General features: G+C 36.8%; 2 protein-coding genes across 2 annotated transcripts; both read left to right on the top strand.

The window, feature by feature from the left end:
* The first annotated feature begins 2934 nt into the window (after nucleotides 1-2934).
* Nucleotides 2935-8889, top strand: LOC6577350. The gene is made up of 3 exons (XM_002003281.4): nucleotides 2935-3241; nucleotides 7922-8122; nucleotides 8182-8889. Exons 1-3 carry the CDS (start codon nucleotides 3175-3177, stop codon nucleotides 8394-8396), a joined length of 483 nt encoding a protein of 160 aa, XP_002003317.1. The 5' UTR covers nucleotides 2935-3174; the 3' UTR covers nucleotides 8397-8889.
* Nucleotides 8890-10627: 1738 nt separating this feature from the next.
* On the top strand, nucleotides 10628-12654 carry LOC6577349. Its single transcript, XM_002003280.4, has 3 exons — nucleotides 10628-10807; nucleotides 10878-11054; nucleotides 12286-12654. The coding sequence occupies exons 1-3, from the start codon at nucleotides 10747-10749 to the stop codon at nucleotides 12492-12494; spliced, it is 447 nt and encodes a 148-aa protein (XP_002003316.1). The 5' UTR covers nucleotides 10628-10746; the 3' UTR covers nucleotides 12495-12654.
* The last annotated feature ends 1570 nt before the right edge of the window (nucleotides 12655-14224 follow it).

Genomic DNA, 14224 nt, shown 5'->3' with positions numbered 1-14224 from the left:
TTTCTATATTGTTAGTTTTGTGGATATTGATATATTATATTTTTATTTTTACATACATTTTATATAGATATATTTGTCATTTTATTATACATATTCTTCAAATATGTATATCTTAAATTTTAAAATAAATAGTAATTTTTCAAATTACAAGAAATAAATAGATTTTGAATGATAATGATATTCCATAAAAGCATTAGATTCTATTTACCCGTCTCAATTGGCACACTAGTTTAATACAAACCTAAGTCTTTCTCATAGTATATCTTAGGTAATTTCATTTACCCACTACAAAATATTTCCTTATGTTGCATTTTCGCGTTCAAGTTCAAATGCCTTGCCTAGTTCGTATAATCTTAAATTATTTAATTTTCAGAGACGAATCAAAAGTAATTGTCTCACATCATTGCGCTTGACATTGTGCAAGCCACAAAAGATAACAGATATAGCGTAACAGAATGGAATGAACTGAGCTTCTGCTGCTCCGATGCGTCATTCAATCCGATTCACCAGCAGCAGAACGGAAATGAGTTCTGTTCGACTGCCCACATTGAAGACTAATTGTTCGAGTTAATTGACAACCACGCAATAATCTCGCTGACATTTGACCCAAGCCAATTGAGTTTCGGATTTGTGTGAGACATCTTTATGGGTTTTAGGTTTACTGTGATTATATTATGTGATGTTCTCATTTAATTAGACGGAAGAAGTTTGCAAAGAAAAGAATAATATTTAAATTTTTTAATATTTACAGATAAAAGTTATTTTTTAAATGATCTTAAATTTAATCTACAATCCTGATATCTTACAATTTTTTTTTAAAGCAATTGTGTTTTTTAATGATTGTATTTTTTTTTATTTTACAGTTGAGAATAAATTGCATTCCCTTCAGTCCCATAAGTGAAGAAGGCATTCACAAAAATGGTTATTTATAAATTTTTAATTGGATGCCTATATAATTTTATAAACAACTCCATTCACATTTGCATAGCGCAAAGATATGCCATTTACAGACAGATGACAGTTACAGGGTATAAATGAACGAAAAATCAAAATTAATGGGTGGCAACTAAAAACGTTTTGGCCATTTAAGCTTGTTGCACGGCTCAGATTTGTTATTATTATTATTTTTTTTAAATGCAATGTTTGTGCGTATTTTGCTTGTTGTTTTTTTTTTGCTTTTTTTTTTTTTTTAGTTTTAGTTTTTTATGACGTGTCTAGCGAAAATGTCGTACAGTTTATGCAATAAAACTGGCCATTTATCATTGAGGGGGCATGGGTAAATATTGTAAATCGACATTGTTCAACGTTTCAGCTGGTTGCAAATGTTACGCATACGCCCCAATGGCCCCAGGCTGGCTGTCACTGGTATCCACGATCGGCCGGCTGCCTAGCTGGCCGGTTGGCTGGTTCTCTATAAGCCCCAAGCCTAGAAGTCCAAACCTGAAGCCGTGCTTAAGTTTATGATGTGATTTGACTTTTTATTGCCTCGGCTTAAGCTTCAACTTAACCTCCTAATCTGTTGCAAACATTGTGTTTTGAATTTAACGCTGTTGTTGGCTTGGCCCGGCCCGGCTTGGTGCGGCCCGGCATGGCTTGGTCCGCCAATCAACTCCAAGTGCGGCGATGGCGTCGCTCGCAATCGACTATTCATTTGGCGTGTGCGTGCAACGCAGCGCGGGTCGCATTTTTCACGCTTTGTCAAGCGCTTTTTGGGTGCAGGAGGAGTCGCCAACTGTCGTCTAATGTCGCAGATTAATGTCAAGATTTGCATATGGAATCGTATATCGGCTGGCCATGTCAGCGCCTCGGCTACCACTTGTGGCGTAAGCATACGCCAAATTTGGCCATCTACTGCTCAACAGTTGCGGCAAAATTTGGCCAAATTATGTGCGTGCCAGCAAATGAATCACAAGTGAATCATTGCATTTGCTTAGCTGCATGTAGTATCAGATATACATGTATTAAAAAAAACTACGTTAATAGATCGATTTTGCATTGGGATGAGCGTGTCGAAATGAAATTCCCTAGTTCTTCGGTCTAAGATATGGATGCGTGTATTTATAGAGGTATGCGGAAAAGTAAAGTATGGCAGCAAGGATAGGAAAATAAATACTTAATTAAATATTTATTAATTCATTGATTGCAATTTTCAATGCATGAATTTAAATTTTTATATATTTTAACTTATTGTGAGCATTATATATTATATAGAAACTTTCGTTTGGCACTGGAAATTTTAAAATTTTAATTACATTAAAAAAAATTTTTTTTTACCTTTTTTTTTTTTAAATTGTATACATTACTTTTTTTTTAATTAAAAAAAAAAAAAATAATAATAATTTTTTGAAATTTTTTACATTTTGATTTTTTGTTTATAATACGGTTTGTGAATTATTTAAGCCTCAAACCTTATAAAAGCTTCAGCTGCTTTCGATTTAGTCAAGCTTCACACCATAATTAGGGTGACCAAATATGAAAAAAATGTAGTTGATGCTGCTGTTTGTTGGGCAAGCAAGTTCAAAAGTTTGCTTTCAATTATAATGTTGAGTCATATATATGACATTTAAGTTGCATTACTAAAAAAAAAAAGTGTAAAGGATTTATATAAAATATGGCCTTTGTTCTTTAAGAAAATATTTATAATGCATTTATACTCATATACAATCATGTGAAACAAATTGACTCAAAGGACTAAAACAGTCTTGTCTTGACGTTTGTCCATTTCAAGGTTTATTTCAGTTGCCTGGCTCGGTAGCTTTCCCATCAGCAGCAGCATGGGGCATCCCCCGAGAACGTCATCATTGCTAAGACACAGGCCGACACAGGCGTCGTTGCCGCTGCTGCTGCCTCTGCCGGCGCTGACGCATACGTACACTGGGGCAGTGTGTGGTAGCATAGCCTGCGGCTCGCTGGGCCGCACACAGTTGTTATTCGGACGAGCAAGCGTTTGCATCGCGCACAGTTTGAACTACAGCCAGAGAGTCAGATAAAAGAGCTCCTGTCTGGCATTGAGAAGCCACACAAAGGATAAACACACAAGGAATTCGATAGTCTTCGCTACGTCTTGTTCACCGGAAAGCCGGCGCCATTGTGTCGCCAAACCGTCTACGTGCCTTGTAGAGAGATTTGTAGCTAGCATTCCAGCGCCCAGAAATCTAATACCAAACCGCAACTATGTCAGCGCCCATTAAGTTAATAATTGCTGGCTTCTGCCTGCTGGCCACCGCCTACAATATCCGAGGTGAGTTCCGATTCCCCATCTCGCCGATCTGCGTTCTCCATTCTCCATGCGTCGCTGTCTGATCGGCACGAGCTGCACGTGGCTTCTCTTTGAGTGCATTCATAAACACATTCGAATACAAACATTTGCTGTTCAGTTTCGTGTGCGAGTGCCAATTGGGCCTGCCCACGTGTAATTACATCTGGGGCAGCAAGGTCGTCGCGCTGTTCCTAAATCATCAGCCTCGCATCTCAGGTGTGCTTTCTGCTTGATTACATCTATGAAATGAATGAAAAGTTTCACTTGTTTCATTCCTGAGTTTGTTTATGCACATTTTGCTTTTTGTTGTTTTGCTGATTCTGTGGCCAACTTTTATGAGTTTTTTGCGGTGTTTATAAAAATGGTACCATGCTTAAAAATAGCCATAAAAAAAAAGGAAAAAAATTCAATTCAATGTTAAGAGAATGAACAATTGATTTTCATAGCTCAACTAAAAACACTTTGCAGACTTATTATACATTCAATTCTTTTTTTTGTAATTTATATTTTAACAAAATACACATATAAATTAACAACCGCAGATTTTACAATAAATATAAAAATTTTTTAAGAGAACGTTTTAGTGTAGAAACGGTTCACGGAAAAATAAAATTTATTAGAAATGTTTTCACACCTGGGCGTACAGCCTTTATGCCTTTATCTGGTTGATTAGCCCACAATGTATTTTTGTCATAAACAAATTGCTTTTTGGAATATTTATATGTGCATATACATATATTGGTAAATTGAAGAGCTGTTTATGGCACATTATTTTCAACATCTGCCAAGACTTAAGATTTATTAATTTTAGGAAATTGAAAAATTCGGAAATTTATTTCTACAAACTTGTGTCTATGACAAAGCAAGTAAATATTGAAAGAGAGAGAGCAAGATGAGAAGAGAGAGAGAGAGAATGAGCGACGTTTGTTGCTTGATTTTTGGAATTTTAAATATTTTAAGATTTTGATTGATGCAATGAATTTTTGCTTTAGTGTAATGAAATCTTCAAGAACACTTTTCTAAAATAATAATTAATAATTGTTAGAGAATTTTAATGAGTCATTAACTTATTACAGCTATTTTATGTGCAGCATTTTTGACACCATACAAAATCTAAGAGTCCAGCTATTCCTTAGGGCTTGGTCAATTTACACGATTTTTCCAGGGATTCTTTTGCTGGCACGCAAACACCTTCTGCGGGTCAATGTACAGCAAAATTGTGCACTTTTCCTACATATACACATACAGATGTATACATATGTATACATACGTATATTTATTTCACCAAAGCCCGTAGATGTGCTGCAATTTGGCGGCATTTTTGCGATTTTCACGCTGTTCGATGATTGGCATGGAATGGAAATTTGAATGCATTTTGTGTATTTTGAAAATGCTTTGCTGTTTATTTCATTTGAAATATTTGCCTAGCTATTTGTTTTGTTTCATTCACAGGCGAATATACGGTGTGTAAATTGCATTTGCAGTCAGTCGCTCATAAAAATCATTGATTAACGCCGAACGGAACCTGATTAAATTTCGCACTAATGTGCAAGTGAATTGCGCTAATTATAATAACTTTTAATTGAGGCATATTGAATATTCATTTGAGTGCCTGCTTCATGTGGCTTTCCCCGTTTTGTTCTCTCCTCTCGTTGTGTATATCCTGCAATTATCTAATTGGCTTGCATTCAATCTGTGCCCCACTGCGCAACGGCGCATCAAGTATTGCGCATGTCAAACTGGCGCCAGAACGTCGTCTGCTCCAGTTTCCAGCAGCGCCGAAAACTGTCCTCAACTGTACTCTCATAGCCACCAGAGATTTCTAGTCCACCCCACAGACTCCTAGCTGGAAACTATGTCACAGACCTCATCTGTGTGTGTGTGTGCGTTGGTTCGAATGCCTTGGCATGAATTGCGTAATTTGTAGATAACTGATAATGAGCAGGCGTTGCTCGGCTTGTTTTCGCACGAAATGAGCTTGTGGCAAACAGGATGCGCAGAGATTGAGCACGCTTCACAGGATACCAGGATGCCTCCAACCCCTCAACTGCCACTCACTGTGCCCCTGTGTGTGGGGTTACTTAATTGCAGACGACAACAAACTTCCGATGCGTATCAAATTATGACATGTTGTTGTTGTTGTTTTTCCATATTACTGTCGACAGCTTATTTATTATTTGAGTGCTTCGAAGAGCATTTGGGGTGCATTAAATTAAGGGTTGAAATCCAGTTTCAAAATTTGCATAAGCAGGAAGCGACTTCCTGTGCGCATAGACTATGCATACATTTGATCAAAGATATTGTTTACTTAAGATAATGTTCAAGTAGATGCCTTCTATATAAAAATATCTCTTGCTATTAGTTTATATAGAATGAGAAAATTATATTATAAATGTTATCTATTGCTCAGGTTGATGAAATTTTACATGGAAGTGCAGCTAGAATTGAAAGTGATCTTAGAATCTTTATACTCTTCTGTAACAATGTAAAAAATTGCTTGATTATTGAAAGGTTAAGTTCATAATCCAAGCCCTTTACTTAAGATGATTGTAATCTTATGCCAAAAATAACTTCATACGTAACTACTTATACAGTTTGGCGCATTTACAGGGTATAGAAACTGTTAGCAATAATGGCCTATGCGTGTGTCCGATAAGAAAGCCAACACGCGACCTTGACTTAGCTTCACTACATATATATAAATAGTCCATATAGTATATACGGCAAGGAAATACAATCAATTACTCAGAGCGAAAAGGCAGCACTGGCTGGCTCGTTTATTAGAAACTTTCTCAGACCAGGGCGTTGGCAAATTACCCGCAATTTCACGTCAGTCTACAGGAAGTCTGTAAACTAGAAGCGACAAGGTTAAAAAATGCAGCCAGTTTGAACAACTCAAATAACTTTAGAGATAGACGGCTCAGTGTTCTCTTGAGCACTGACAGCTGAAGGACTTTCAGGTGCCATTTAAATCCATAATAATGTAATTCAATATACTCACAATTTTCAAACTGAAATGCAAATATTTGACACCTTCTGGCACGAGCATAACTTGAGTGTTGGACAGGCGATAGCTGCCATGAGGCGAGTCAAGGTCGCTACTTTGCCAGTAACGGCAACATCATTGCATGTCAGCCCAAGATTTACGGCTAGTTGATTTTCAGAAAACACCGAAACATGTACACAACAGTCCTCGCCTGAGCCCTTTCCGCTTCTCAAGTCGAGTGGACATGCAAAAGCCTTGAGGTCTTGAGGCCTTGAACGAAACCATCTTGATCTTCAGCGCTGTCCGAGTCCACGGCTAATCACGCATATCTAATTAGGCCATTTGGCTTTGCATGTTTGCTTTGAGCAGCACGTCAATTTCTGGCCCAAGCCCTCCCCCGAAGATGGGCAATCCAATTAAATATTAATTTAATGCGAATCTGCTCTAAAAATAAGCCAACTCAAGTTTTCGTGCCAATATTTCCGCTGTCAATGTTTACCAAAAAATTGAATTTAATTTTAAAACAAATTTGATCGACAAAGATAAATAAACAAAGCGTTTGATAAAACAACAACGAAATAATCACAGTCAGCTAGCCAAATCCATCAGCGAGCGCGAAAAAAGTGCCGAGAGAACTGTGAGCAACATTATTGAGTAGTTCCCACGAAAAACTACACTTGAGTGGGAGAAAAAAAAATGTTTTAAATTATATTGTTATTTATAATATTAATTATATAAACTATAAAATAGGTAAAACTTAAAATATGTAATATAATTTAAAAGATTATTATTATTATCTATAGTATGTAATATATCAAATTTTAAAACTTTCAATAAATTTTTGAAACACATAAAATATAAAATTAAATTTGAAAAATTCTGAAAAAAAAAATAGAAAATAAATTTTTAAAATTCTATAATATAAAATGTATTTAAAAATAATATAATATAGTTTTAAAATATTTTGAGAGGTATAATTTATTTCAGCTATGCTTCATCAAATGAATTTTATTCGCTGATAGATAAGGTGCTCCATGATCATTTTATAATACGTAAATTCATTTAACTTAATTAACACAAACAATTTGTTCCAAAATACGCGTGGGCTTCGATTGAAAGCACTTATAGATTAATGTTCTATTAGCGCGTAATAGTTTCGCCCAGGCCCAACTCATTATGTACATTATATAATAGTAGAGTTGAAACACGTCTTTGGTTCAGTTCGCAAATTTTGCGACTCAACAGTTTTTAGTGCTGCTTGGACGCCAAGGAATCTCATAAAGAATCTTGGTTTGCGTGGCCAAGCCATAAATTTCACTTACTTTCGTCTGCGACTTCGTGGCGTACATGTAATAAAAATTCAATGAACGGCGCCACTGTGACTCGCTCCGCACAATGCGCTGTCTGCTGTGGCTGCTGAATGGATTTCGGCATTCGGGGGTTGGACCAGATTTGTGGGGGTGTGGAGCCTGCTGAGCCGCCCATAAAGTCAGTTGGGTTTGTTTTTGGCAATGAGAGAGCGTGATGATGTCAACGGCTACAGTTTCTGGATACACACATTGTTCAGTTTTTATGTGGAGGATAGCTTTTGCGACCCATTGCGATTTGGGGTCAGGCCGTAAAGGTCGCGCAGCAACATGAACTAATCGAATGACTTGACTTGCTCGTCTTTGCAGCACACGAACATCAGCATTTGCAGTGCTGGCACTGCAGCTCGAGCACCATTGGCTCGGAGGACTTTTGCGATGTGACATTCCAGGAAGATAACATACCCACGGAGCTGATCAAGGAGCGCAATATAAATCTGTTGCGCAGCTGCAACAGCTCCATCAACTCCGATCACGAGCGTGCCGTTTGCCGCAAAACCGTCGAGGAGTGTAAGTGAAAAGGACCGACTTCATATACCCTCACTAATTGGCACTATCTATCATTTTAGACGATGGCAAAATCGTAACCAAACGCTTTTGCTACTACACTAACAAATCGGATCCCGTGGAGTTGTGCAATGTGACTACCCCGGAGAAGAATGTGCGGCGAATATTCTGCGAGGATTGCCTGACTGATCGCTGCAATGGCGCCGCCGGCCTCGCAGCCATCTTTGCGGCCATTTTGTTGCCGGCCATGGCCCTGGCCAACCAGTTGGCCAACTAAGATGACCATGTCGCCTCGGTCGTATCTCTATTTTTAGTTGGAACGTGATATTTTATTTAGCCAGTCCCACAGCTGAGCCATTCGCTGATTAACATTAATATTTTACTTAGTTTAGTTATAGGTGAATTATACTTTCGTAGCCCCTTGTAGTCCCCATTTTATGTTAGGTTCTAATCTATAATTATTTGATTCGTTTAGTGAAATATTTTAGGGTGCATTTCATGATTTGCTTCAATCGTTTTTAACTCAAACAACACTCCGATAAATAAATTAGTCAAATAGCTTAGCTTAACAATCGAATATTAACTTCAACAACAGCAAGCCACGCTCTATAAACGATAAAGTACCACAATAACAATAATAATAATAATAATGATATTGATAGTAAATTAATGTTGAAATGTACAACTCAAAACACCGTATGCATTCTTCAATGTATTTATCACAATTGTATAAACTATAAATCTGACACCGAATAAATTCCTTATCTACAGTTGTTGGAACTTATGTTATTTAAGCGGGAGGAGAACTAATGGAGGGTATATATATCTATTAGCTTCGGGTATCTCAATGCGAATGAGAAATTGAAGAGACCATTTCAGATTGTACTAGAGTTCACCTAATCTCAATCTAAGCCACTTGTAATCCAATTAGATGGCCTAAAAATAATTCTCTGCGATCCCATTTCGTAAACATTCCTCCCCCATATCTTGCCTATTCCCTGCCAATCTGTGCCTGTCATCGTCCGACAAATAATTCACATTTTACAATAGCTAATGCTTATGCAAATGACAAAATGCTCCGCATTGCAAGAACAGGCTGCTCTATTAAACTTTATATATGAAACGAACCGAATATAGAACGTCTCTGTGGTAGGAAATTTAAATAACAAATGTATACACAAAATACTTACATCTGAATATAAGCCGGTAGTAGTTTCTTAAGCACGCGAAATAAGAAGCCGTAATCAATTGGTATACGATAAGCGAGCACCACTAAGTCCTGAGCTAATCCAATTTGGGATTTAAGTGAATATTCTATGAGTTCTCTGCTGACCTCATTTCTCCCTTATTCTGTGTGCCTTCGTTAGATTTGATTTGGGCAGCGTCTTAGCTAGGGTAATTGCTACCCACTGTGCCTTTGTCATTTATCCTGCTGCTTAGCTCAAATAACACTAAGGCTGATTTATCGGGATTTTATATTGCAGTGATAAAACTATCTGGTGTGAGAGAAATTGTTTTGAAAATTGTTGCATACCTTTAGGAGACACTCAAAAATACTTTCAACAGCAAGTTTCACTCAATTTGTGTCAGCGAAAAAAAAACAATATTTTATTATGTATAACAAAATATTTTACATTTGTTCAGCTGTCTAATGAGTCAACAATTTAAGTAACTTATTTTTTTTATAGCAGCTGATGACGATGGAAAAAACGATAATAAAAATCTGGCAGGCCATTTATATGATCTGGTCATTTTCTATAAAGCATTAGTTACAAATCTCTAAGTGCAAACCTGCATATTAATAGCTGCATTATTCACTGAGAATGAAATTGCATGACAAGATGTTCTTAATTTTTGAAAGTATATTTACATAGTATTATACTATAATAAGAAGTTATGATATATTATTTTTGGGTTAGTTTTTCATTTACAAAAACTAATATTATTTTAATTTTCAAACCTTTTTTACTCAAATATTTATTAAGTTCTGAGGTTAAGTTTTTCATATAATTTTCTCACAGTGCCTATAAACACACTTAAAAACGTGACCGCTTCAATGTGGATTCGAAGCACACAAAAGACTTAGGCAAGTGCTGAAAAACCGGTTGACCAATTAATATAAACAACCGTTGTTTAGTTTTCACAACAATTGCTTACCTGAGCCACACCCTACATAATTTTCCACTCAAAACAAAACTCAAAGTAAGCAGCGCAGTCGCCGTTCCGCTCAAAAGTACTTAATAATATTATACGGCGTGAGCGAAATCTTTTTTTTTATTTTTTTATTAATTAATAGAGAAAAAACTGATTTGAAAAATCTAAACAAATGCCCGAAAACCGGTTGAACAAATACTCAAAGCACACAAAACTTTTCCAACACTCTCAACTTGATTCACTCAAACCGTGCTTGGAGTGAGCGGCGCAGTCGCCGTTGCGCACAGAGAACCGAGTGAAATGAGTATGGGGGATGTCGGATAGACGACAGTGGCTGGCCGGTCGGACGTCTGAACGGGGCAGCAGAATTGTGAACTTGTCAGACGTGCAGCAGACATTGTCAGCAGAGGTTGAGAGCGGATCCAGCGAAAGTTGCAGCAAGATAATATTAAATAAATAAACATTTTTGAAAAATGGTGTTTACCCTCAAATGCAGTTTGGCCGTGGCCATTATGATTAGTCTGGCCTGTTCGGGTGCGTATTTTCGACTGACCCAGAAAAACCACCTGTTTTAACTAATCCAAACTCTGTTGTCAACTTACAGCCTATGCCATCAAGTGCTACCAATGCGAGTCGCTTACCACGCCGAAATGCGGCCTGAAATTCGAGGAGGATGAGACTCTGTTGATTGATTGCGCTAAGATTGGGCCACCGCGCAGTCTGCAATCCTTCTTCCCACTCCAGAATGCCACCGGCTGCATCAAGAAGACGCTCGAGAGCGGTAAGTCCCACCAATCTCTCATAGACAATCATAGATAATCTCATATCAAACTCTCGCATTGCCAGTCTGCGGCATCCATTAGTGGCGGCTCTCATGCGAGCATAGAAATTCGCATTATGAAGCGACGCGTCGCTTATGATGTCATTTTACTGTACATGATTTTTGTTTTGTTTCTTTGTTATTCGTATCGTGTTATGTTCAGACTGTTTGTGTGTTTTGCGCAGTTGCTGGACTCTTGAGCGGGTATCACGACATTGTTGTGCTCTCGGTTTTCGTGTAATTTCGTATAATTTTGAGATTAGTGTGAGAAGCATATTGAAATAATTATGACGTGATTCCACTTTTTCGGGCGGGGAGCGTGAAATTTAGCTCTTAGCATATTTTAATATCTCTTTCAAGTTAAGATTGCCAGCAAATGGCAGAAGATTTATGCGACCATCAAATGGGGGAAAACGTTTATTTTTTACATATTTTAATAATTGAAAATTCACGTCGATGAATTTTTATAGCAAAACATTTCAAATATTGTTCTTCTTCTATTTCTCTTTTAATTAAGATAATTTATTCGCATTTTATTATAATTAAAAAGCAAGATATTTTAATACTGTCATTTAAAATATGTGTCAAAATAATAAAAATAGGAATTTCGATGTGATAGTTATACTCATTGAAAAGAGTATATTTGTTATAGGCAATATTCATTTTGATGTCTGTATTGACGTATATACTTTTATCGTATATCTATTAGCAATTATGATTTAGCTGCTGTAAACAAATATTATCAAGTCGGCGGCACCCCACTGCAACATTTTTGTTTGTTTTTTCAAAGCTATTCACATCGAAGTCAATATTGTTCTTAGGTAGATATATACCGCTTTATAATTGCTTACTAATCAATTAAAGCGAATTGAAGCGGCTCTGCTGAGCTCATTAAAGCAAATCGCCCATCGCAAATCGCATTCAACCGTGAAAATGATCCCAACTCGTAAGTTAATTACAAATCTTGTTGACTCAAGTTGTTGCCGTTGACTTGAACAATGCGTCAGGCAGCATAGAAAATTATTGTATTATTTTTCAAACGACTCGCATTGTTAGCCGCAGCTGCCGAACAATGAACTCATTTGTGGGTTTGAATATAATTTACAAGCTATTTATTTTTTAAGCAAAGCGTGAAAGTATTTTTTTTTTCTTTCTTTACTAACTATAATTCTCACCTTTATTGTCAATTTAGTGGCGGGACATCCGCAGATCGTGCGCAGCTGCTACTTTGGAGATGTCAGCAACATTCAGAGCGGCTGCCAGTCGGATCCCTCTCTGCCCTTCGTCAGGCAAATCGGCTGTGATGTGTGCACCAAAGACGAGTGCAACGGCTCCTCCTCCATCGCCCCCGTTGCAGGCGCCATCGTGCTGTTCTTTGCCGCGGCTCGTCTGCTGGCCTAGATCGATCTCTAGTGTTTGGCTATAGTTTTTAGCTCCTGCTCGTATTTAAGTACTTCTTTTGCATCAGCTGTCATTTTGATTTGCCTCATAGTTGTGACATATTCTCGTTTAAATTTGTGCTTATTCCATATGCAATTGCAATTTAATAAACTATTTATGGACCAGTTACAAAAAAAAAATCATGGGAACTTTTATTTGCAACAGCATTTCCAGAGACATTTATCAACAATAAACCATAAATGCTGCAGGGCATAAATCATGTTATATACTTCAACAGCGCTTTAATGATTATGTCATGATAAATAAATTTTATATAAGTAATTATTAAATTGATAAATTATATGCTTAAAAATTGTAATTTTGTTAGAAATATTTATAACAAGCCTACACATTATGTTTATTATTTTCTGAGTTTTTATTTTTTTTGTTTATATGGTATATACGTATAGAGACTATATAATTTTAGGCCTCACTAATGAATTTTAATTAATTTCGATGAGCAGAGCAAGGTCATTATATATGTGTGGTATGTGCTGAGTAGCATATGAATAGTATATATTATATACTAGATCAAAGGAATAATTTTGGAATATACTTCCCATTTTATTTTTAATATTCTGTCTACATATTATTTATTACATACAACTTTTACTCTCGCTCTCTCTATCAGTCTGTTTCTCTTGTAGTTATCATCTCCGTACTCTTTATATCTTACTCGCCTCTTGTCGTTTTTATATTCATAATTTCTATAAGATATACATGTATATATGCATGTGTATGAAGGAAGTAGTCATCTCATATCACCAGGACCTGGCGCTCACTTCAGACATGATAATTATAAATACACTCTCTCATGCTAGCATCTAGTATATATGACTGTATCCATTACGATTCACAAAGTCTGTGCCAAAGTTTTTTATGTGTTTCGTGAATGTAACGCATTTACGGAATGGATTTCACGGCGTGTCAAGTAGCCAGCGTAGGCCTCGTAAATTCTGTGACTCATCTACAATTGCATGTCCAGAAAAAATACCCCAATAAAAAAAAAAAAAACAAACAGCTCAGCCCCGCCCAAGCCGAACACCTGGAAGTTCTAATTAGCCATAAACAAAAATGTTTATAAGAGGCTCAGAGCCCAGAAATTTAACAATTAAACTGAGCAAAAAGGTCAAGCAATGCAATGAACTGCCCAACAAAATGCCCTCATCTGAGGTTGTGTCTTTATATATGGAGTGTGCGGGTGTGTGTGGGTATGTTAATGTGTGTACGTGAGCGAGTGTGTCTGCATTATTAATTATGTTTAATTGAGTTAAATTTGAGCGTGGCTGCCAAGTCGAAGTCGAGTTTACAAAGTGTTAAGCTCACATTTAACTCATTTAACAATGCGCAACGCATCGAAGAGGTCAAAAAACTGCATATGAAACTAGTGTGCGTCGATGGTGGTGGGGAACGGAGAAGGGGAGCTTCCTACTCGAACTGCAGCAGCTGCAGCGAGCTGCTTCTCAATTAACCCAAACTCATTTGGAATAATTTGAAAAAATTAACCAATTGAGAGGCATGGAAAATCATATAAGTGCTGAAATGGAAATTGAACGCATGCATGGGAAAAACCACTTAAACCTATTCTGTGGGCTCTAAGTAATATATATACATTTTCCATTCGAATGCAATTACGTATAATAATACTAATTAAGTAATTAGGAAAGAAGTAGTAAAAATGAATATATTTA

This window comes from Drosophila mojavensis, unplaced genomic scaffold, assembly GCF_018153725.1.
Source record: "Drosophila mojavensis isolate 15081-1352.22 unplaced genomic scaffold, ASM1815372v1 contig_36, whole genome shotgun sequence".
Lineage (NCBI taxonomy): Eukaryota > Metazoa > Arthropoda > Insecta > Diptera > Drosophilidae > Drosophila > Drosophila mojavensis.
Note: the sequence above shows the minus strand (reverse complement) of the source record. Positions and strands in the feature narration are given on the sequence as shown.